Below are 23,205 nucleotides of genomic sequence, written 5' to 3' on the forward strand. Positions count from 1 at the left end.
AGCAGGAGTCTCCTTCAGGGACAAGCGTGCCAGCCAGTCTCCTCTTACCAAATGGTCAGCCTTGGAAACAAATACACAGGTAACATGATAGAGACAGAGTAGGTTATATTAAGTAATATATATGTATTTCAATTATACATGTTGAAGTCTAGTTCTCTAAACTGGTTCCCTGGTATTACTTCCTAAAAATAATTATAGCTATCTTGTTTCAGGTCCTGAGTATTCAGCCACTTAGCTTCCCTCCCTGGGCATTCTTCCCTGCAAAAGGTATTTAATTCCTAGTTCACCCTCAGTAAGATTCATGCATTATCATTTGCTATCTATGAACAAGCAAGGACCTTCTCTTCAAGAATCACCACTGGGGGTGGGGGAGCGAGGAAGCCAGCAGTGCCTGGGTACACAGGAGACTGGAAACCACAGCAATCATCCCAGACTTCATTGTTTCCCAATTTGGGAAATGATGGACAAAGGACTCACTACTATGTTCTGCCTCTCCTGAGATGCATGTTGGTGGTGCTTCAGGCTCCTGCAGTGAGGCAGTACATAGTCCAGCAAACCAACAAAGTCAAACTTGGTGAACCAACATGATTTTTTTAGGGGTGTTTTGCCTGCATGTATGACTGTGCCCCATATGTGTTCCACTTGCACAGGTGAAAAGAGGGCACTGGGTGCCCTGAATTTGAGGTTACAGATTGAGGACCCATGTGACAGTGCTGAGAATTCAATGTGAGCCTTGTGCAGGCTGCTGGCAGAGAAATGATGTTACAGTCTTACGCCTGAATAAGGTTTCCTACAGTACCAAAGCACTAGCCAAGATGTGTGCACTGGTGTAATACCGGTACTATTGTGTATGAGCACAGACAACCTTTCTTGAATGGATTTTTTTTGTTGTTAAGAAATTTTTTTGCGTTTTTATTGTATCATGAGGCATTGAAACATTTGAACAAATCAATATCTGGGTGGTTGGTGAAGCAGCTGCTTTCTCCTTCACTTCTTTGGGTTACTAGAGCAACTTGTCAGTAGATTAAAAATAATAATAATAATAAACCAAAACCCGACAATGTTTTGCATTACTTGAGTCTTTCCAAGGCATGAGCTGGTACAACACAAACTTCTCCTGTCAGATGCAACTAGTCTAGCATCCAGACATCATGCACAATAACACCGTGGTGACAGAAGTGCACCACACCTACTCCCACCTAGGCCCTGCTTGTTTGTGTATGATATTTAGAGCACCTGTAGGAGTGAGATAGGATTAGGAAGAGGGAGAAGGAAACAGCATGACTATCTGGCCAGGAGAAGGTCAGCTGAAGTTGTGCAGGGCAAACCTGAACGTGTCATCGGTACAAACCGAAGCATCGTTGATGTTCTTTAATAGAAATATCTGGTGGAAACCCATAATGGGATATTCATCAGGCTTGAGCTGGCCTACAACCATGCTGATGCTGCAGCTATCTGGTGTAGGCTGATGGTCCCATGCGGTGATACTCTGCTGAATTTCCTGGAACAGAAGGTTAGATAACTTTTCCACAATGGCAGCTTTCCCCTGGAACTGCTGTCCTTCCCACGTAAGGTACGATGCATCCATGTAAATTGTACCTAGTTGGGTTCTGTCTTTATCAAATAACTGATAATAATGCTGAATAAAGCTGGATCCAATCTGCTCCCAAATTGGCTTGTCTCCCATCATGGAGAGTCACCCACCTCACTGAGACCCGTGGAGCTGGCACAAAACGGCAACTTAGCACGGTCTCCTCTTGAATGGATTTAAGGCCTGCTCCTCAAAGGAATTTACACCATGATAACCAACACTTTGAAATTATAGGTCCAAGGACAGAAGCTATGATTTCTTTTTTAATAAACATGTTGCTAATCTGTCATCAGAATATTCATGTTTATACTGAACAGTTTATGCAACTCTGTAGCATGGTGAAAAGAGCCTCTCTTCTTTTGCAGGAGTGGGTAGGGAATGCGGAGATCCATAACTATTGAGAAAGTATGAAGAATGAACAACTATGTAACACTGGGGCAATTACCATTTCAAAATGGCTGATTGGGAGTTCTGAAGCCTCCCAATTCCATGATTCCATGAGGGTCTAATGGCTGTAAATGGCTGGTATATTATTTACAGCATAGAGCAAATACTTCCCCAACAGTACTTGAAATGGAATTCCCACATGCCTACAGGGATTGCATTCTTTCTTTTTCAAGACTTGGGGTTTCTGTGTAACTCTGGCTGACTTGGAATTTGTACTGTCGACAAGACTGGCCTCAAACTCACAAGATGTACCTCCATCTGTGTCCAGAGCTCTCACATGAAAGGCAAGCATCACCACATCCTTAGCCTTTGAGGATTTCTAAGAGCTATGTGAACACACCAGTGATGTCACATGTACAGCCTACTTTTATTCTTTGTGTCCTTCTTGGTATTTGTAAGGATAGACTCTAGTATGAAGATTTTGAAGGTGAATGAATGATGAGTATTTATTACAGCATTTTTTTCATGATGAATTGCCTATTATATTTGCAATTCCAGCACTATTTCTTAAAGGATTTATCAAATTCAATATACTTGTGTGTGTGTGTTGGGGGGGGGTAATATCCAATGAACAGCAAACCATGAGGATAACACCTTCACATGGTTTCTCATAGGGATGAACTTTGTGATGTTCAGCACAACTGGATGTCTTTGTCATATTGTTACTACATGTTGTACTTATTATGATTTTTTAAATCAGACAAATGTTTTTGTTATAGCTTTTCCCCAGTCTGAGAGAGAAGGCTCAGTGATTAAGAGCACTGGTTGCTCTTCTGAACTGGAGTTCAATTGCAACATACAAATGGCTAGCTACACACCACTGTCTTTACTGCCAACTTCAGAGGATCTGATGCTCTCTTCTGGCTTCTTCCTGCACCAGGCATATGTGTAGTGCACAGACATAGTTGCAGGCTAGGCACTCAGCACATTAGAAAAAACAAATAAATGAATAAAAAAAACCTTTCCCTGCAGTTACATTTACGGAATTTTATTTTAATATAAGCTTTGTTACATTTTTAAAAGATTTCAGTCTTCATTAAAGGATTTCACAAACTTGTTATCTTTGTGAACAAGATGTAATTTGTAAGCAGGGAACACGAGATAACTATTATGTCACATTATTTACAACAGTCTGTTTTTCTCCTGTATGAGTTTTCTGATGTCTTCTAAGATTCGAAATACACATGAAGGATAAGTTACAGTCTTTGCATTTGTGAGGTTTCTCTTCAGTATGAATTCTCTGATGCTTTCTAAGAAGGAAGCTCTCCGTAAAAGATTTGTCACATTCCATACATCTGTAAGGTTTCTCTCCTGTATGAACACTCTGATGTCTTTGAAGATGTGAGTACCTGATAAAACATTTGCCACATTCCTTACATTTGTAAGGTTTCTCTCCAGTATGAATTTTCTTATGTGCTCTAAGAGTTGTGCCTTCACGGAAAGCTTTGCCACATTCCGTACACCTGTATGGTCTTTCTCCAGTATGAACTCTCTGATGTATTCTAAGAGTTGCACCTGTAGTAAAGGATTTGTCACATACAGTACAACTGTAAGGTTTCTCATTCGTATGAATTCTCTGATGTGTTCTTAGATATGTGAGCTGGGTAAAGGACTTGCCACATTCAACACATTTGTAAGGCTGCTCTTTCGTATGAACTTTCTGATGTTGTCTAAGAATTGAGTTTCTAGTAAAAGATTTGTCACATTCCTTACATCTATAAGGTTTCTCTCCAGTATGAACAGTCTGGTGTCTTTTAAGAAGTGAGTTATGAAAAAAGGATTTGTCACATTCACTACATTTGTAAGGTTTCTCTCCAGTATGAATTGTCTGATGTCTTTGAAGATCTGAGTACTGGGTAAAGGATTTGTCACATTCTCCACATTTGTAAAGCTCTGCACCAGAATGGATTTTGTAATGCTTTCTAAGTTGTGATAATTCAATAAAAGACTTACCACATTCTTCGCATTCATAATCTATTTCTGAAGAATGAGTTTTCTGATGAATTTTAAATAATTCATAGTGGGTAAAGGATCTGTCACACTCATTGCATTTGTAAGACTTCTCTCCAGTATGAAGTCTTTGATGGCTTTTAAAGTGTGAACTTTTACCACATTCTGGACCAGTATGTTTCTTAGCTCTATGGGTTTTCTGATGTCTCCTGAAACTGGAACAGTGGGCAAAGGATCTGTCACACTCCTTACATTTGTAAGGCTTCTCTCCAGTATGCAATTTCTGGTGACTTTTAAGTGCTGACAACTGAGGAAATGACTTTCCACATTCTTTGCATTTGTAAGGTTTCTCCCCAGTATGAAGGCGTTGGTGTGTTTTAAGAGTTGTACACTGGGCAAAGGATTTGTCACAAAAGTTGCACTTGTAGGGCTTCTCACCAGTGTGAATTCTCTGATGTATAGTGAGGTTTGCGGAGGTACTGAAGCATTTCCTGCATTGCCCACACTGGTATCGTTTCTTTCTAATGTAGACTGTTTGTTGCGTGAGACTGTGTGTAGAGCTGAAATGGTCATCATATTTTTCCTGTCTCTGTTCTTTGTTTGCACTGTTTGTTCTCTGATCTTGAGCAATGTTGGAACACAAACTGGAAGATTTCTCACAGTCTCTAGATTTACAAGGTTCTTCTCCAGTGTGCGTGCTTTTAAGTCTATCTGGCTTTGATGAGTCAACAGTGGTATTCCTGTCCTTACAGCATCTGTCATTATTAGAGGTTTCTGTAGTGTCACTTCTTTTATAAAGTGCCGAGCTAGGGGCACCACGAAGCATTTCACGAAGCTCATTACACCGACCAGACTCCCTTTCAGTCCTCACTTGTTGACGGATAGTATGACGTGTAGAATAATTTTCTGAAAATGAGTACAATTCAGATTAATAGGGCTTGCTCCCAGATTTCACATGTGACAAATGACTGTCTCTGTAAGTTTTCTTTTTTATTTTTTTCGTCTTTTTTATTTTATATTTTATTTACATTTAAGATGCCACCCCATTTCTACATTTCCCCTCCCTAGAACACCCCTGTCCCATGCCCCCCCCTTTCCTTTTTGCTTTTATACGATTTTTTTAAAATGTTAATCAAAGGATTTATAAGTTTGGTAATGCTCAATCAGAAGCGTAACCCACTACCCAACCTAGATATAAAAACTATCTTTGACTGTGAACATCTGCCTCCATGCCCCCTCTCTCTTTCTCTCTCTCATCACCTAGCTTCTCCTCTGCTTCATCTTCTCTCCTTACTCCATCTCTTCCTCTCAGTACTCTTTCCCACTTAGCTCCTCCTACATATCACTCTTCCTGTTAAAGTAGAACTTTTCTCTCAAAATACAATTAGAGCATACTTATTCCTAATAGTACCAGTGAGGTACAAGCTCTGTAAGTTTTCTTTTAAGATAATTCAACCTTCAACTATTTAGAACAGAGCTCCCAGTAGTTGACACTTTTCATTCGCTGTAACTGTATGGATTCTCAACTGACAGGTTGTTTTCATAAGGAACCATGCAGTTACAAAAAAGGATTCTTCCATGGGTCAGTGATTTCTAATACACATCTCATCTTTACGGAAAATGTCTAAGAAGTTGGCATTCTCTGAAATGCATAAAAAGTTTAATCCAATCTCAGGCTCACACTGTTTGTATCTCACTTGCTCCAGGCAGGTGACCAGGCCTACTATGCACACAATATTCCATGTATTCTGTGAGGAAACCTACGACCAGTGCTAGAATTGTGGGAAACAATATAGACGTGTGAGACAGTGCTGTGCTCAGTACATGAGAAGTGCTCTAAGTAGAGGAATCTAGGAATAAATTCCCAATTATGATTTCCAGTCAGAATCTCCAGAATATTCTGAAAGAATTTTCAGTTTGCACATCTTGAGTTTTTCTTACAATTAAAACATCAATTGTAATGATGGCTATGGAACTTTAAGATATGGGAGAAACAATGTGTGCTACTGAATTTCTGAATGCATCTTCAAATCAAAATCAAGAGTGCATGGCACGTCTAAAGAGATAAATGAAGAAGAAAAAAGTAAATACAACAAAAGCTTTTTTTCTTAACTGTTCTTTTTTTCCTCTGGTTCTCTATGAAATTCACATCATACCCTCCAAGCACACGTGTTTTCAGGGCCTTTCCAATCTGCCTTGTATCTTTGTAACTTACCCCTCAAAAGACAATAAAAAATAAAAGTTAAAATTTAAAAAAAAATCTGGCCATGACTCTGGGCAACAATCTGCTCTTGTATCAACTGCAGCCTTCCTTCACACCTGGAACAGTTGAGCTGCACCAGTCCTGTTGTGCATGTACACATCCACTCCTCCACCACGTACATATTCATCATAGTAGCATTGGAAGCTGTGACGTGTCACACCATACACCCTTAGCCAAATAGTTTTACTTGCAAATGCTTGTGGTAATGAGCATTGTTCTGGTTCCAGTCCTCTGACTTCTGTTACACCATCAATACTGGACCCTTATGGAGGCTACTCTTGGCTATCCTGCTATTGTCATGAGTCACTGAAATCCTCCAGCTTTGGTTCAACAGAACGGGCCCCATTACAGGTTCCAGCAGTTCATAAATGAGGCAGATATTGGGATGAGCTAAATCAAAGTCATGGAACTTTTCCTGGGTGGTAACTGAGGTGGTTGGCCCTCCAGCTCTCCCACATACACATGCCATGTGGGCCAGCCCTCCTCCGCTGACTAGGCGAGAAGCAGGGCAGACTCTCCCATGTGAAAGTCTAGGTTGGACCACCATGTCGTGACTGGTGATGCATAGTGCTAGTGGGGCCACAAACCAAGACAAGGCCTTTGGTGGTGGCAGTATGGCCTGGACATCACCATGGCCTCAGGTGGGAGTGCAACCTCTCACATCAGGCTGTTCCTCACTGCATTCAGATTTCCATTTCCAGCCCTTCATAGTGCACAACCACTATGCTTCCTTCCCTTTGTCTCCACTTTCTCCAGCACATAGCTGCTCATAATAGTGACGCACTCTGGCTGTCTTCTGCCTGCATGAGCAAGGGAACCTCCTGGAAAATTTCTTTTTCACTACCTAGACTTCTATTTTTTTTTCCATGACAGCTTAATAGAGAGTTTACAACCTATAAAGTCAAAGGAAGAGTTAGGAATTATACAAGAAAAATGTTCTCACCCACAGAGACCAGGTTGGTATAGTTCTCCACCATCACATCAATGTACAAAGCCCTCTGAGCAGAGTCCAGGCATTCCCACTCCTCCTGGGAGAAGTCCACAGCCACATCTCGGAATGTCAACAGACGCTGAAAAAAAAAAGTTATAATTTGACTAAGTACTATAGGGTAGAATACTTTCCTGAATATACGGAGACAGGATGTAGATGAGTGAAGACCATTGTTATCAAACATCAGCAAAATATTAAAACATTTTTTAAAATCATCAAAAAATGATTTCCAACATAGTCACATTCTGTAACAAACTTTCAAACTCTGTGAAAAGAGGATGACACGATAGTTCTACAAGCAGTATCCATGAAACAAGAGACAGGTTTAAAGTATGGACATGGTTATCTACTTGATATATATTCTGAGTTCATGTGCCACAGCATCACAGTGTTCCTGTCTCAGAAGGACAATTCGTGATGAGGACATGTGCATTTAAATGCTCTGCCTTAAGGTCATCCTAAAATGCATACATCGAGTCAATCTTCTCTGTACTTGGTCTGGCCTTACATAATCTATTCCAACAGGCTCAGGTGTGATTTTTTAAGCTATAATATTTAACACCACACTATTAAAGCGCAATGGGGTAGGTATAGAAGGCAGAACTCATGAGTCCTTTTTAGGCAAAGAATTATTGTTTTTTCCACAGTAGCAAGTTTGTAATAACACTACACATTGATAACTTTAACTGTTACATATACAAATCAAGTATATATATATATATATATACATATATATATATATATATATATATATATACATATATACAATACACACACACACACACACACACACACACACACACACACACACACACACACATATACTCATAAGGCTATTAGGACCACTAACAAGCAGATAGAAAAATCTGCCTCAGCCACATTTTAATATAACCTAAACTTGTCCTAAGCATGTACACGAGCCACCTTAGACAAATAACAATGTCAGAACTCTTCAGCTGTCACTGAAGCAGAGAGTGACTAGAGCAAACCCACCACGGGAGTGCCTTTTTGTTACATCAAATGTAACGAGCAGCTTATGCACATCTGTCAGTCAGTGCTCATAAGACATTTGTATGAATGCATTCCACATAATTCTACACAATGAGGCCAAGCCCAAGTGTTCTGCTCAGTGGGATGCTGTGTGTGATAAAAACTAAAGAAATGAAAAAAAAGTAAAAATAGTGCTCTCTCTACTATGGAAAGTTACCACCGAGCTTCTTAAGTAAGTGTTTGATTTCCTTGGGATAAACAGATATGAGCTGCCAACAAACGTGTAGAAACACCACCACCAACATGATATGAAACACAAAAGGGAACTAAATACAAGTAGAATACAACCTCAGCCTACACTCAAGAACATCAGTTTCATGGCACAGTTAAGCCACATGTACCTGCCATGAAGGTAATCAGCACTTGTTATGAAAAAATACATAAAGCTAATTGGTTTTTTTTGTTCTAATTTTTTCACAGTTTTTTTGGGGGGGGATGGTGTTGGATTAGTATATAAAAATATATTCAAAAGTAAAACATAAAATCACATCTGAGGCTCCAGAGCTGCTGTTCCTAGTGAATATTGTAACTGCATAAAAATGTATTGTGTTGTCTATTCGCTAGGTCTGCTGAATTGAAGTCTGTACTTTTGTTTGTCTGTTTACAATTTCAAAATAAAATTTATAGCATTATCAGGAGCATAAAATTAAAGGCTTCTAATGTATCCAACTACAACACTTTTAGAAATAGACTGGACATGACTACTGACCTGAGATATGTTTCCTGAAGATTCAGCCATTTCTTTCTGTATCTCTTCTTCAGTTTTCTCTTTGAAGAATAAATAGTTGCCTAGTAGCCCTTTAATATCAAAGGGTCATCTACACCATCCATCTCTAGCTCTGGAAACACCAAGGAAGAAGAGGTGGTCAGGCAATAAGAAGGGAAAGAGGAGGGGAAAGGCTAAGACACACCATTCTCTAGACTCTACACAACTACTGTAATTAGTAACCAACAGCAGCTGTCTTTATCTGCACTGGTCTCACACAAGACCACGGTCAGTCTAGGAAGCAGAACGGCTCACTTTACCTCTCAGACGTTGGCTATGATAGATTCAAGAAGAATCACTGCCTTTAGTTGTTATCCTGTGCTGAGCACATCAGGCTCCAGCACATAGCTCCAAACCCACAGTCTCACAAACAGCTCTGGTTCATCTCAGCGGGCCCCAGGCAATATGAATAGAGATGAACACAGCACAGTGACTGTTGAACTTGTGGACCAGAGTATGAAGAGGTAGGACGTGAGCATGGGCGGTATTAGATGTGCCCATACAAATGCACACACACATTCTGTGTCTATATACATATGTTATACACATATGTATGTCACTGTAAAATAGCTAATAATAGAAGTTTGAGAAGGCCATTCATTCATTCAAGACAGAGTTTTTCTGTGGAAACTGTTTAAAGGCATGTGCTACTATTCCCAGCTCAAATACTGTTTTATTTTTAAGCTTTATTTATTTTATGCATGTAAGTACACTGTTGGTGTCTCCAGAGACCCCATAAAAGACCATCAGATCCCATTACAGGTGGTTGTGAACCACCATGTGGTTGCTTGAAATTTAACTCAGAACCTCTGGAAGAGCAGTCAGTGTTCTTAACTGTAGAGCCATCTCTCCAGCCCCCCAAATATTTTTCTTTAATGACCACATCAGTGTGTAATGTTTTGTTTGGTTGCACCAGTATCTGGATCTGGTGGGGATCTCTCTCGATATCTCTCTCTGTCTCTCATATTCTCTCTCTCTCTCTCTCTCTCTCTCTCTCTCTCTCTCTCTCTCATCTTTTTGAGACATGCTGTGCTTGAAATCACTGAGATCAGCCTACTCTGCCTCTGGAATGCTAGGATTTAAGGCATGTACCACCATGTTGGGAATGATAGGATTTAAGGTATGTATCGCCATTTTGGGCTCATTATCTGCTTTAATGTCAGGTAACAGAGTCAGGAAGTCTTGCTTTTTTTGTGTCAAGAAGTATTAAATGTAGCTTAGCTGTTTGTTTTAGAAGTTGTAATACACTTCTGTCAGTCTGGTCATGGAGTTGTTTTCAGGGTTATGTTTTACAATTGCTTAAGTCACATTCCTACTTGAAGTCTTGTTCATATTATTTCATGTTGTTTACATTTGTTGTGTTATATGCACTGGAACCTCATATATTTCAATTAGCCTTCCAATTTAGGGTAATAGAAATCTTTAATATTAGTAGACGTAAGCTCCATTTTTTAACTCATTTTTATCAAGTAGGCTGTGCCTTTACCTTGGGTAACAGTCATGGCATTACAAAATAATTGGTGGTGGCACACAGCTTTAATAGCTGTACCCAGGAGGTAGAGTCAGGTAGATCTCTGTGAGTTCAAGGCCAGCCTGGTGTACTGAGTTTCAGGTCAGCCAAGGTTACACAGTAATACACCAAACAAAGACATGCTAATAAAGAGCTATGTTTATTTGAGCAAGGTCATGCAATCCTTCAAACTAAGCTCTGTGGAGGCAGAAGCAAGGTGAAATATGAGTTCAAAGCCCATCTGGACACCATAGAAAGTCCAGACATGTGGCAATACACAGAGAGACTCTGTCTCAAAATAAAGCAAAGCAAACCCCTGCCTGAGGAATAGCTTTTATGATACCAGAAGCATCATTCAAGATCTAAGCACTGCTAAAAAACAACTATTCATTCAGATGTTTATCACAGATGCAATGACTTTACTCCCAAGTCCACTACAGATATATATGTATGCAATAACAACTAATTTTAAAAAGCAGTCATTAATTTGAAAGCGAACAGGAGGGTATTTGCGAAGATTTGGCAGGAAGAAAGGGAGAGCAGAAATGTTCTAATTATATAATAAACTCAAAATGAAAAACGTGAAGCAAAGCAAAACAAACGAACACATAACAACAACAAAGCCACACTAAAACCAAGCCAAACAAACAAGAGTTATGTGCCACTCAGGGAAATAAAGATAAGAGTTCCTTAACTTCCATGCTACCCTAGCTATGATCATCAGAAATATAAATGATAACTAATGTTGCCATAAATGTGGAGAAATATCATACATTACTATAATATTAAAACCTAGAGAAACAACTTTTGAACTCAGTCTAGATATCCCCAATGAAATAAATGAATAAATGAATGAATGAAAGAAAACTTCTATGTGACCCGAGTTGCAGCACCAATGTGTGACATTCCTGTGGAAACAAGAACAATCATTTACTTATCACAGATAAGGAAATGATAAATCAGTGTTGGGGAACTAACAAAGTCCATCTTAATGAACCAGTGTGGTTTCTTTTTAGGTTGTGCTGTCTGAATTTATGTCTGTGCATGATACATGTCCCTCGTCCTCTCAGAGGCCAGAAAAGAAAGGGCCTTGCAGGCCCTGGAGTTGAGATTAGAGATTGAGTGTTCATGTGAGGATGTTGGAAAAACAAAGTGAATCTTCAAAGGAGTACACAGTGTTTTTAAACCTGGGGTCATTTGTAAAGCCCAGTGAACTAGTGAGCTTTATCGGGGTGACTTACAAGAATATGGGTGAGGGGCTTCTGATAGAAGCAGAAAGGATTCAATGACAACTGCTACCTGTGAGAGTCATGGATAACAAAGATGGAAACCTGGGGATCACTGCAGATCCATGCAGCTCACCTGAGTTGGGAAGTGTGTCTTTCAAGACACTCAGTACCTCCTCTAGGAGCTTGCCTTGTGTTCTCTGGTCCAGGAAGCTTGATTTGTGTCTGCTTCATGGCTGGTCTGAACATCTTCTGTAAAGCTCATCTTGTTTCACCCTGTCAGCAGTCCTTGCCAATTATGTATGCTTGAGGCAGGAAGGCTCTAGTGAATCTTGTCAGTTTCTTGGACACCCTGAAGCTATTAAGTTTTCTATTTCTGAGCACTGGGAGAGTTTCTATAGGTTGGACAGTTCATGTCCCATTTACTCCCCAGCTATTAAGGCATCCAGTTAATTTCCCTTACCTCTAACACTCTATTTTTCTACAGAGCATCCTTCAATATGAAAAGGTTAAATCTCAGAGAATTTTGATACATAGTAACCTATCTTGGGCATAAAATCTAAGGAGTTTCTATCTTACCAATGATCATTTGCCAATCATGTTCTTCTTGCTTTATTCACAATGTTTAGGCCTGCAATCACCTCAGTTATCCATCAACTGACACACAGGCAAATGAAAATATGATACATATCTATAGAACCTGATATACTATTCAGTTGTAAATAAAAATGAAAGTGTGAAATCTGGATGTAAATGGAGGCAACTGGAAAATATGGTGACTGATACCAGCCAGTCCCCAGCAGTCAAAGAGCATACGTTTCCTCTCTTATGTGCATCTTTCCTTCGACATTTTTGTTTTGTTTGTTGAAGTAAAGCTGCATGTAGATGGTAGAAAGCTAGAAATGGACCAATAGAGGGAGATTCAGGAAGAAAGGATGGATAGCAGATTATGGGTGTATGAAACTAGAGGATGAATACTGGGGAAGAATGGTTCAAGTAGGCAGTAGAGTAGTGGAGAGACAGGGCTGTTGAGTGGTTAGCCCAAAGGATATGTCTGTGAGGAAGCTATATGGGCCCCTATCATTTTGCAAACAAACTAAAAAAAATTATAATGACAGGATAGTATCACATATGATATGAAAGAACTGGGCATAAAATAACATGTGTTAAATATGAAACTGGAGATGGGGCAGGAAGAAAGGAGGAAGAGTGGTTGGGGTAACCAAAAGGATGTATGAAGTTCTGTGAAATTCAACTACTTTACAAGACAAAGAAAACATCACTTATAAACCTTTTTAACAGTGGTAACAGAGAGAGAAGCTTTTTACACAGTTCAACTTGCAGAATATTAATTTAACTTAGACTCATATTTTCTGAGATTTAAAAAGTTCATTAAAGGCTTCCACATGTTTTTTTTACTGTGAATATCATGGGATGTATAAGCAGAGAGTATACTGAATAAATGCTATGTTACATTATTTAGAACAGTATGTTTCTCTCCAGTATGAAGTTTCTGATGTTCTCTAAGGTGAGAGCACCTAGTAAAAGATTTGTCACATTCAGTACATCTGTAAGGTCTCTCTCCAGTATGAACTCTCTGATGTGAGTCCTGGGTAAAAGATTTCTCATATTCCATACCCTTGGAATGTTTCTTTCCAAGAACGTTTTTCTGATGTGTTCTAAGAGTTGAGAATGTAACAAAAGGTCTGGCACATTCCTTACAGATACGTGACATCTGTTTCCAATATGAACTCTGTGATAGTGAGTTCTAAAATATGCTCGCTGGGGTAAAGGATTTGTCACATTCTCTACATTTGTAAATTGTCTCTCCAGTATGAATTTTCTGATGTTTACTAAGAGTCGACTTCTGAAAAGATCTGTCACATTCCTTACATATGTAAGGTCTCACTCCGGTATGAACACTCTGATGTCTTCTAAGATATGAGCCATGGATAAAGGATTTTTCACATTCCTACATAAATAGTTGCAAACAAATCCAAGAACACATCAAAAACAGCATCCATCATGATCAAGTAGACTTTATCCCAGGGATTCAGGGATTGTTTATTATACAAAAACCCATCAATAAAACCGACCACATAATTAAATTGAAAGAAAAGAAACACATGGTCATGTCATTAGATGAAGAAAAAGCCTTTGACAAAATTGAACCCCCTCTTCATGTTAAAATTATTGGAGACTCAGGGATATAAGGCACGTGCATGAATACAATAAAGACAACATACAGCAAGCCAATAGCCAAATTCAAATTAAATGGAAAGAAATTAAATCAATTCCATTAAAATCAGGGGCAAGGCAAGGCTGTCCACGCTCTTCATGTCTCTTCAATATAGATAGTACTTGAAGTTGTAGCCAGAGCAATAAGACAACTAAAGGAGATCAAATGGATACAAACTGAAAAGGAAGAAGTCAAAGTATCCCCAGTCAGACATGATAAGATTGGGTCACATAAATGACCCAAAAAACTGTATGGAAGAACTACAGCTGATAAACACCTTAAAGAAAGTGACTTGATACAAAATTAACTCCAAGAAATCAATAGCCCTCCTTTATTCAAAAAATAAATGGGCTGAGAAAGAAACCAGGGAAACAACACCCTTCACAACAACCAGAAATAATATACAATCACTTGGTGTAACTCTAACTAAACAACTGTATGACAGGAACTTCAGGTCTCTGAAGTAAGACATTGAGGCGATATCAGAAGATGCAAATATCTCCCTTGGTCATGGATTGGCAAAAAATAGTAAAAATGGCCATCTTACTAAAAGCAATCTACAGAATCAATATAATTTCCATCAAAATTCAAACACGATTTTTGACAGACCTTGAAAGCTGGACTACAGAGCAATAGTAATAAAAGCTACATGGTATTGGTATAGAAACAGACAGGTTGTTCGATAGAATCAAATCAAAGGCCCAGAAATAAACCAACACCATACCTATGGACACTTTATTTTTGACCACACAATGGGATAAAAGGTATCTTCTAGATGCAATAAGACAACTGCTTTAACTGAATGTCTGTATGTAGAAGAATGCAAATAGATCCACTTTTATCACCCTACAAAAAACTCAAGTCCAAGTAGACCAAAGACCTCAACATAAAACTGGATATACTAAATCTAATAGGAAAGAAAGTGGGAAATAGCCTTGAATTCATTGTTACAGAAGATAATTTCCTAAACAGAACATCAATAGTTCAGGAACTATGATCAACAAATTAATAAAGGGACCTCATGAACTGAAATGCTTCATGGAACTGAAAAGGCAAAAAACACTATCAACAGGAAAAAATGGCAGCCTACGGATTGGGAAAGGATCTTTACCAACCCTACACCTGACAGAGGGCTAATATACAAAATATATATATACAACTCAAATACAAACCAACAACCCAAAATACCCAATTTAAAAATGAGTACAGGTTCTCGCGAGAGCTGTGCCTCTTTCTAAGCCGGCACTCCGTAAGGACGAAGCCATGTTCAGCTCGAGCGCCAAGATTGTGAAGCCCAATGGCGAGAAGCCGGACGAGTTAGAGTCTGGCATCTCTCAGGCGCTGCTCGAGCTGGAGATGAACTCCGATCTCAAGGCGCAGCTGCGGGAACTCAACATCACCGCAGCGAAGGAAATCGAGGTTGGTGGTGGTCGAAAAGCTATCATAATTTTTGTACCAGTTCCTCAGCTTAAATCTTTCCAGAAAATCCAAGTCTGGCTAGTTCGTGAATTGGAGAAGAAGTTCAGTGGGAAGCATGTAGTCTTTATTGCTCAGAGGAGAATTCTGCCCAAGCCAACCCGGAAAAGCCGTACGAAAAATAAGCAAAAGCGCCCCAGAAGCCGCACCCTGACAGCAGTGCATGACGCCATCCTTGAGGACTTGGTCTTCCCAAGTGAAATTGTGGGCAAGAGGATCCGTGTGAATCTGGATGGCAGCCGGCTCATAAAAGTTCATTTAGACAAAGAACAGCAGAACAACGTGGAGCACAAGGTTGAAACTTTTTCTGGTGTGTACAAGAAGCTCGCAGGCAAGGATGTTAATTTTGAATTCCCAGAGTTTCAGTTGTAAAGAAAATGACTGAATAAAGTGTCATTTATAGTAAAAATAAATAAATAAATAAATAAATAAATAAATAAATAAATACATAAATAAAATGAGTACAAAGCTAAACAGAGAATTCTCAACAGAGGAATCTCAACTGGCCAAGAAGCACTTAATGAAATGTTCAACATCCTTAGTCACCAAGAAAATGCTAATGAAAATAACCCTGGGATTATATTTTATACCCACCAGAAAGAACAAGATAAAAAATTCAAGTGACCACCTATGCTGGCAAAAAAATGTGGAGAAGCTAAACAAGAAGAAGCATCCAAACAAGGATGCTTGACTCTCACTTAGAAGAGGGAATGTAAAATAGGCAGGTAAAAAAAGGCAGGTAGGAGGAGGGAACTGGCTGGGAGAGAGAGTAGAGAAGAAAATTTGGGGGTTCAGACTCAGGTGTGGGAAGATACAGGATAGAAGGCCAGGAGAATAAATGGAAATCTGAAGCTGGCTGGATTTGAGGGGTGGGGAGTGTCCCTGGAATGAGCCAGATACTGGGATGGGAGGCTCCCAGGAGTCAATGCAGGTGACCTCAGCTGAGACACAGAGCTGTGAGAATATGGAACCTGAAGAAGCCACCTCCTATAGCCAGCAAGGATGCCCAGAGGAGAGATAAGGACACCAACCCACCCACAAAACTTTCAACCCAAATTTGTCTTGTCTCCAAGAAATTCAAGGACAAACATGGAGCAGAGACTTAGGGAATGGCCAACGAATTACTGGCCCAACTTGAGACCCATTCCATGGGTAAGCACCAATCTCTGACACTATTAATGATGCTCTGTTATGTTGCAGACAGGAGACATGGCTGTGTCTCCACCTAGCAGCTGACTGAAACAGATGCAGAGACTCATAGCTAAACACTGAATGAAGCTTGGGGTCTTATAGAAGAGTTAGGGAAAGTTCTGAGGGACCTGGAGGGAATAGGAACTAATAGGAAGACCAACAAAGTCGACTAACCTGGACCATTGGCAGCTCTCAGAGATTGAACACTAACCAAAGAGCATACAGGGGCTGGACCTACCCCACCAGCACCCATCCAACCCCACCAGCATGGGGATGCAGGTCCCCCCCAACATCTGGCAGGGCCTGTTTGAAAATCTATTGCCTGCCTATGGATCCCATTCCCCTAACTTAGCTGCCTTGTCTGGCCTCAGTGGGAAAGGATGCACCTAGCCCTGCAGGGACTTCATGCATCAAGGTGGGGGAAACCCAGAGGGCCTTCCACCCTCTCAGAAGAGAAGGAGATGGGGCATTGGGAGAGGGACTATGTAATGGGTGAAACAGGAGGGGGGAGGCAGCAATCGAGATCAAAAGGGAATAAATACATAAGTTAGTGGGAAAATGGAATACAAGTAAGCTAATGAGAAAATGTAATAATAATTTGCAGAAAAATGGCTGAGCTTAAAATGTGTAATATTAGGTGAGGTCATATAATGTCAGAAAGAAGAAACTACATTTTCCCTCATATGCAGAATATACCCAATAAGAAAGAATACACATGTGAGCACAGTAGAACTTGGAGGGAAAAAAAAACATGAAAAGTTAAATATGAAGGAATGAAGCATAACTGAATGCAGGTAATGAAATCCACTTATGAAAAATATTAAGGTGACTGTGTTTTTAGTTCTACTTCTGTCACAAGTTTTTTGGGGGTTTGGTCATAGATAAATTCATCAAAATATATTGAATATTGAAACTACCAAATCAAATGAGTCTCTCAAGTTTTTGTTCCCAATGAGTAATGTAACCATATAAAATTTCATTCGGTTGTGCAGACTAGGTCTGGTTATTTTCAGTGTTTGATTCTAACGTGTTTTATAATAAAGTTAAAAACAAATTATCAGAAGCAGAAAATTAAAGGCTTGCAATGCTTGAAAATATAACATTTCTAGAAAAACATGGACATGACCACTGACCTGGGACACGTTTCCTGGAGAATCAGCCATTTCTTTCTGTTTCTGTTCTTTAAATTTCTCTTTCAGGAACAATGAATAGCCAGCTTGTGGTCCTTTCATATAAGGGGTCAAAAAAAGAAAAGCAAAAATCAATATTGAAATCTACTAAAGAACAATGTCAACCACATTAAAAGATCCAAGCACAAGAGTACTACCAGGTGTCCTGTCAATGACCCCAAAGCCAGGAGAACATAGAACATCTGAAGGCTGGAGGGAAAACAATCACTGATAACCATACTGTTGCATCCAGAAAAATATCCTCCTTAAATTGATGCAGAGATAAGTGAATTTCAAGATAGTCACAAATCAACACAATTCACTTCCCTAAAACAACACGGTACATAATAAATTAGAGGCAAAATTTATACAGGAAAAATAGAAATATTATTCATGAGAACATAGGAAATAATACACCACATATGAAGAACTGGGAAGAACTGGGAAGTAATCAACCATGGGTAAGACCTCTAATTACCACAGGGAAGGAAGAATACTACCAATAACCCAACTAGCAACAGTATAAACAATAGAAGCATTGGGAATAAAAACACATGAAGAAAAAAATGTAGCCACTATGGATACCAATATGGAGAATCCTTGATTAAATAAGCAAACTCTTAAGTTAAATAGACCTAACACATGACACGGTTCTTCCATTCTTTGCTATATGCTCAAAACACTTAACATCCTACTCCACAGCTACATGCTACACTCATAATAGCTACAAGTCAAAACAACCTAAACGACCTTCAACTGACAAATAGATAGTGAAACTGTAGTATACATTATATGCACTATGGAATGTTATTCAGCTGTTATGAAAATTTAAAGTATAAATGAGCTTTGGAGGGAAATGAGTGGACCAGGAAAGGATCACAGTGAGTGAGGTAACCCAAAACCAGAAGAACAGATATTGAATGTTCACCCTCAAATGAAGTTCCTAGCTCCAATCTTCAGATTGAGTTCACACCATGGAGTAACTGTAGTAACCAGAAAAGTAAAAACAGACCACGGTGGGATGTTGGGGAGTAATATAGACAGGTGATAATAGGAAACACACTATTTGAATCAGGAAATGGAAAGACAAAGGCAGGGATTTAATTATAGAGAAGGGAGACATATAATCTCCCAACACACACACAAAAAAAGGGATGGTAAAATAAAGTAAGGTTGTCTGAAAAAGCAATAAGGAGTCATATTATTATCAAATTATGAAAAAACTGTCTACAAGATATATCAGTCTGTGCAGACATCTCCACTTTAGAGTATAAGTGAAAACTTCCTCTCTGAGCTGACAATGTTCTACAGAAGAGCTATACATTTTTTTTAAACAAAACTACCAACACCAGGCATGAGAAGAATGATTTCCAATTGTTGGTCTCAGTGATCAGTGATCCCTGTATATGAGAACGTGATTCTTCAAAAAGCACTAGATGTTTGACTTAGTAGTGTGATCAGTAGATGAAGAGAGGATTGTACAGTGACACCCGCCCCCCATTCTCATGCAGTTTCAGAATATTTAAAATATCTAGACAGCATTTTTAATTAGCGTAACTCGAACCTCACTTCCAGGCGTAGCTCAGTGAAAACTGGTGGGCAGAAATGGGATAGAATGATTGGGATAAGAATATTATATACTAGTGAGGTTCTTACTTATCCCAGACTAAAAATGATGGAAGCCTTTGAGCCCCAAAGGGATTCATGCTTGCAGAATAATTCTCCAAGAACCCCGAGGAGGGGCAAGGGAGGCTGGAAGGAAACCCACACAAACCAGAGTGTTGTAATTCTACAACATCCAGTCTCTGTACAAAACCTTCCCAGCGTGGTCCTGACATTATCCCTCCTTCTAGAAGTCCACAGTCACACCAGTGACCAGAAAAATTAAAACAGCAGTTAAAATATGTGTCCTGGTGCACACCTTTAATCCTAGCACTAAGGAGACAGAGTTAGGTGGAACTCAATGACTTCCTGGTCCAGCCTGGTCTACATGGTGAGTTTAGTCCAGATGCAGCAACACAATGGGTTCAGGTCTCAAACAGAGCACACAAAAGAACCAAAACATAACAGTTTGGTTGTATGTCTATGGACAGAGTCCTTTACTTGAAAGGAGAAGACAGAAGACTATTATTGACATTTTTCTAACATAGAAGAGTTAGAGCGGGTTGAAGAGATGGCTCAGTGGTTAAGAGCACAGACTGTTCTACCAGAGGTCCTGAGTTCAATTCCCAGACACCACATTCTGGCTCACAACCATCTGCAATGGAATCTAATGCCCTGTTCTGGTGTGTTTGAAGACAGCAACAGTGTTCTTACATACATAAAATAAATAAATCTTTTTTTAAAAAGTTAGAGTAATTATTCAAAAGATGCTTTATAGTACTATAGTATACAACAATACCTTTTCCTTTCTGTTTTCTTTTGCTTTTGCTTTTTTTTTTTTTTCCCTTTTTCTTCTCCCTTCTCCAACACACAGGATTTCTCTGTGTAACCCCGGCTGTCCTTAAACTATGTCTGTACATCACGATGACAAGGATCTTCCAGACCTACCTGCCTGTTTCCCAAATTAGGATTAAAGGCTTGTGCCAACACCAGCTGGCGTATAATGTTATTTCTAGCTGTGAACTGTAACAGCGTAGTTGTCCTGTGGGCCCTGTAACAACTGGAGCAGAGGCTGTTGCCTGCTTTTGGATCCCTTTCCCAACTGGCCAGTCTTGTCTAGCCTCCATAGGAGATAAACCTAATCCTACTGCAAGTTGATATGCTGAGACTGAGCCTTTGGACTCCTCCCCTTCTCTGAGGAGAAAGGGAGGAGAAAATTGGATGAGGAAAAGCATGAGGAATGGACTGGGAGAAAAGGAAGTGGGGGAGGGGAGTTGCGATAGAGTGTAAAGTAATAAATTAATAATGAGAAATAAACATTTACTTATGTTAGTGTTTACAACCATACCTATGTAATTTGCAAAAAAAAAAATATTCTTTCGGGTTAAATTACATTTACAATCACTCATTTAATGACTAGTATCTAAAAGATCTCCGGGGATGCCACGTCACTGTAATCCCCCTGGTAAAACAGGCAAGTTAGAGTGACTGAATGAATATTTCAAGGGCTTTTCCCTTTTAACCTTAACAAACGGAATTGGTTTTCAAATATCAATACATAAATTCAAATATTCTACTACCGTATTCTAATAGGAATGTTTAGCATTCAGACGATTAATTTAAAAAAAAAACAAGATTGGTCCGATTTACGCGAGCTAAAAGTTATTGACAAGGGAAGACATCTACAGCAGAATTCCGAACCAGGTTCCTTAGAAGAAGAAGACAAACTGATCATTTCTTGTCCCCTTCCCGCCCTTTTCCAGCCCCACAGCTCAACTGACCCGGGCGATTCCAAGGCTGCCTGGCTCCGGTTCGCGCCGCTTTGCTGCTGATTGCTGACTCCTCCACGGTAGCCCTACACGGCACCCGTGGCTGCCTGGAGTTTTAGCTTCCCACGAAGTCCTCTGTGTCCTCCGACCCCAGGTCTGCACCACGCGATCCCTACAAGGCAGGGCCGTGAGCTCTGGACGTGAACCCGTCTTTGACACTTCTGGCTTAGGGTCTCAGTCCACTTCTCCAGCCTCCCACACCCAGTTTCCAGTTTCCGTTCACGTCACTCCCCTAACTCCTCCCACTCGGAACACTATTTTTTTTCAACCCTGACCTAATGTCTAACAACCTTCCACCATGTTTCTGGGTGTGTATCCCTGCTTCGAGAAGACCGGTCCCTCCCACTCGGTCTCTGGCTTCCTGCCACACAGCTCGAGATGTCAGGCTTCCCTGAATCCGCTATGCACAGCCTCCCCGTGACCACTGCCAGCCTAGACCAAAACTGGCCTTAGTAGGACGCTGCACCCTGGTATCTGGTACTCATCCTGTGTTCTGAATCCTTCAAATGCAAAATAGCCTAAAACAAGCCTCTGGAATACATACTTCATACTATACAATAACAGGCTAACTTGAGAAGCCAGAGTCCCATCGCCAGCACACAAACATGCGAAGCCAAAACCAAATTCTGAAATTTTGACTTTGGTACAGACATTCAAAGAACTTGGAATTTGAAAAAGAAAAAAAAAAAAAAAGAAGAAGAAAGACAAGAAAGAAAAGCGTCTAAAGAAGTCAGTGGTCATTTTGCTCACAGCGTAGGGCTGAATTCATAGCGCGGTACTGCTTTCACCGCTAGATGGAGTGTTGTCATTTTAACTCACAAAGGCATTTGTCTTCTGTGACTCATGCACAAGGCTTTTTTCTTACAACAGGCTTTTGGTGGATGCAGACCCTTGGCTAGCCCAGATGCAAAAATAAGTAAAGTAGATATTTCTAATCCTGAAAAGGTTTGCTATTCCGTACCATCTCCATCTACTGTGGGAATTGTGGACCAGAGTAGTGCAGTGGGAGATGAGAATGGGCAGTATTTGAAGTGGGCACAGAAACACACAAGGATGTGATGTGGGGTATGTGTGTGTGTCTGTCCTTGTGAAATATCTACTAATAAAAATTTGGGGGGTTATTTATTCATTCTTTCCTTGTAAACAGGGTTTCCCTATGTGAAGCTGTGTTTTAAAACCTATGCTAATGTGATCAGATCAATTATTTAACATCAGTGTGTAATTTGTTTTTGGTTGTACCAGGTGATGGAATTTTTTTGTTTGTGTTTTGAGTCATGCTGGCTAGGAAATCACTCAGATTAGCCTTCCCTGCCTCTGGAATGCTAGAATTAATTAAAGGCATGTTCCACCATATCCAGGTTCATTATCTGGTTTAGTATCGGGTAATAGAGTCAAGAAGTCTTGTTTTTTGTGTTTGCGTGTCAGTAAGTATTAAATATTAAGTTGATTTGCTGTTAGTTCATTGAAGTTCTGATAGAATCCTGTCATTCTGATCATGGAGTTACTTTAAGGATGACATTTTATAATTGCTTCAGTCCCATTGCTCCTCTTAGTCTTGTTTACATTATCCAATTCATGTTGTTTATATTCGGTATGTTATATGCACCTGGAAACTCATCCATTTCATCTATAGTATTCTATTTAGTACAACAGAAGTCTTCAATGTCAGTAGACAGAAGATCCATTTGTTGACACATTTCTATCAGTAAGCTGTGCCTTTACCTTGAGTAACTGTCAGAACCTTATGACCTGGGCAGTGGTGATCCATGCCTTTAATCCAAGCACTCAGGAGGCAAAAGCAGGCAAGTCTCTATGAGTTCAAGGCCAGCCTGGCCTACAGAATGAGTTCCAGATCAGCCAAAGTTACACAATGAAACCCTACCTCTACAAACAGACCAACGAGAC

The 23,205-nt window shown here is 39.8% G+C and overlaps 1 protein-coding gene and 2 pseudogenes across 2 annotated transcripts; 1 reads left to right on the forward strand and 2 right to left on the reverse strand.

The window, feature by feature from the left end:
• Positions 1-967: 967 nt before the first annotated feature.
• Positions 968-1,724, reverse strand: LOC143440678 (nuclear transport factor 2 pseudogene; annotated as a pseudogene).
• A 1,286-nt stretch (positions 1,725-3,010) lies between these two features.
• LOC143440942 (uncharacterized) lies at positions 3,011-21,660 on the reverse strand. Of its 2 annotated transcripts, XM_076927886.1 has the most exons (5): positions 21,253-21,660; positions 17,834-17,925; positions 9,002-9,131; positions 7,195-7,321; positions 3,011-4,894 (listed from the first exon to the last, which is right to left on the reverse strand). In XM_076927886.1, the coding sequence occupies exons 3-5, from the start codon at positions 9,029-9,031 to the stop codon at positions 3,147-3,149; spliced, it is 1,905 nt and encodes a 634-aa protein (XP_076784001.1). In that variant the 5' UTR covers positions 9,032-9,131; positions 17,834-17,925; positions 21,253-21,660; the 3' UTR covers positions 3,011-3,146. The 2 variants fall into 2 exon arrangements, with proteins under 2 accessions (XP_076784001.1, XP_076784002.1); XM_076927887.1 differs by lacking the exons at positions 9,002-9,131; positions 21,253-21,660 and having other exon boundaries at positions 17,834-21,246.
• Positions 15,246-15,887, forward strand: LOC143440944 (small ribosomal subunit protein eS7 pseudogene; annotated as a pseudogene).
• Positions 21,661-23,205: the final 1,545 nt, after the last annotated feature.

The sequence above is a fragment of the Arvicanthis niloticus genome, chromosome 30 (assembly GCF_011762505.2).
Source record: "Arvicanthis niloticus isolate mArvNil1 chromosome 30, mArvNil1.pat.X, whole genome shotgun sequence".
Taxonomy (NCBI): domain Eukaryota; kingdom Metazoa; phylum Chordata; class Mammalia; order Rodentia; family Muridae; genus Arvicanthis; species Arvicanthis niloticus.

Coding starts and splice junctions, on each gene's coding strand:
- LOC143440942 (XM_076927887.1), bottom strand. CDS start 17,932: ATGAAAGGACCACAAGCTGGCTATTCATTGTTCCTGAAAGAGAAATTT. Junction 7,322..17,833: donor CTCCAGGAAACGTGTCCCAG/GTCAGTGGTCAT, acceptor TTTTTTTTTCAG/CGTCTGTTGACATTCCGAGA. Junction 4,895..7,194: donor TACCAACCTGGTCTCTGTGG/GTGAGAACATTT, acceptor ACTCATTTTCAG/AAAATTATTCTACACGTCAT.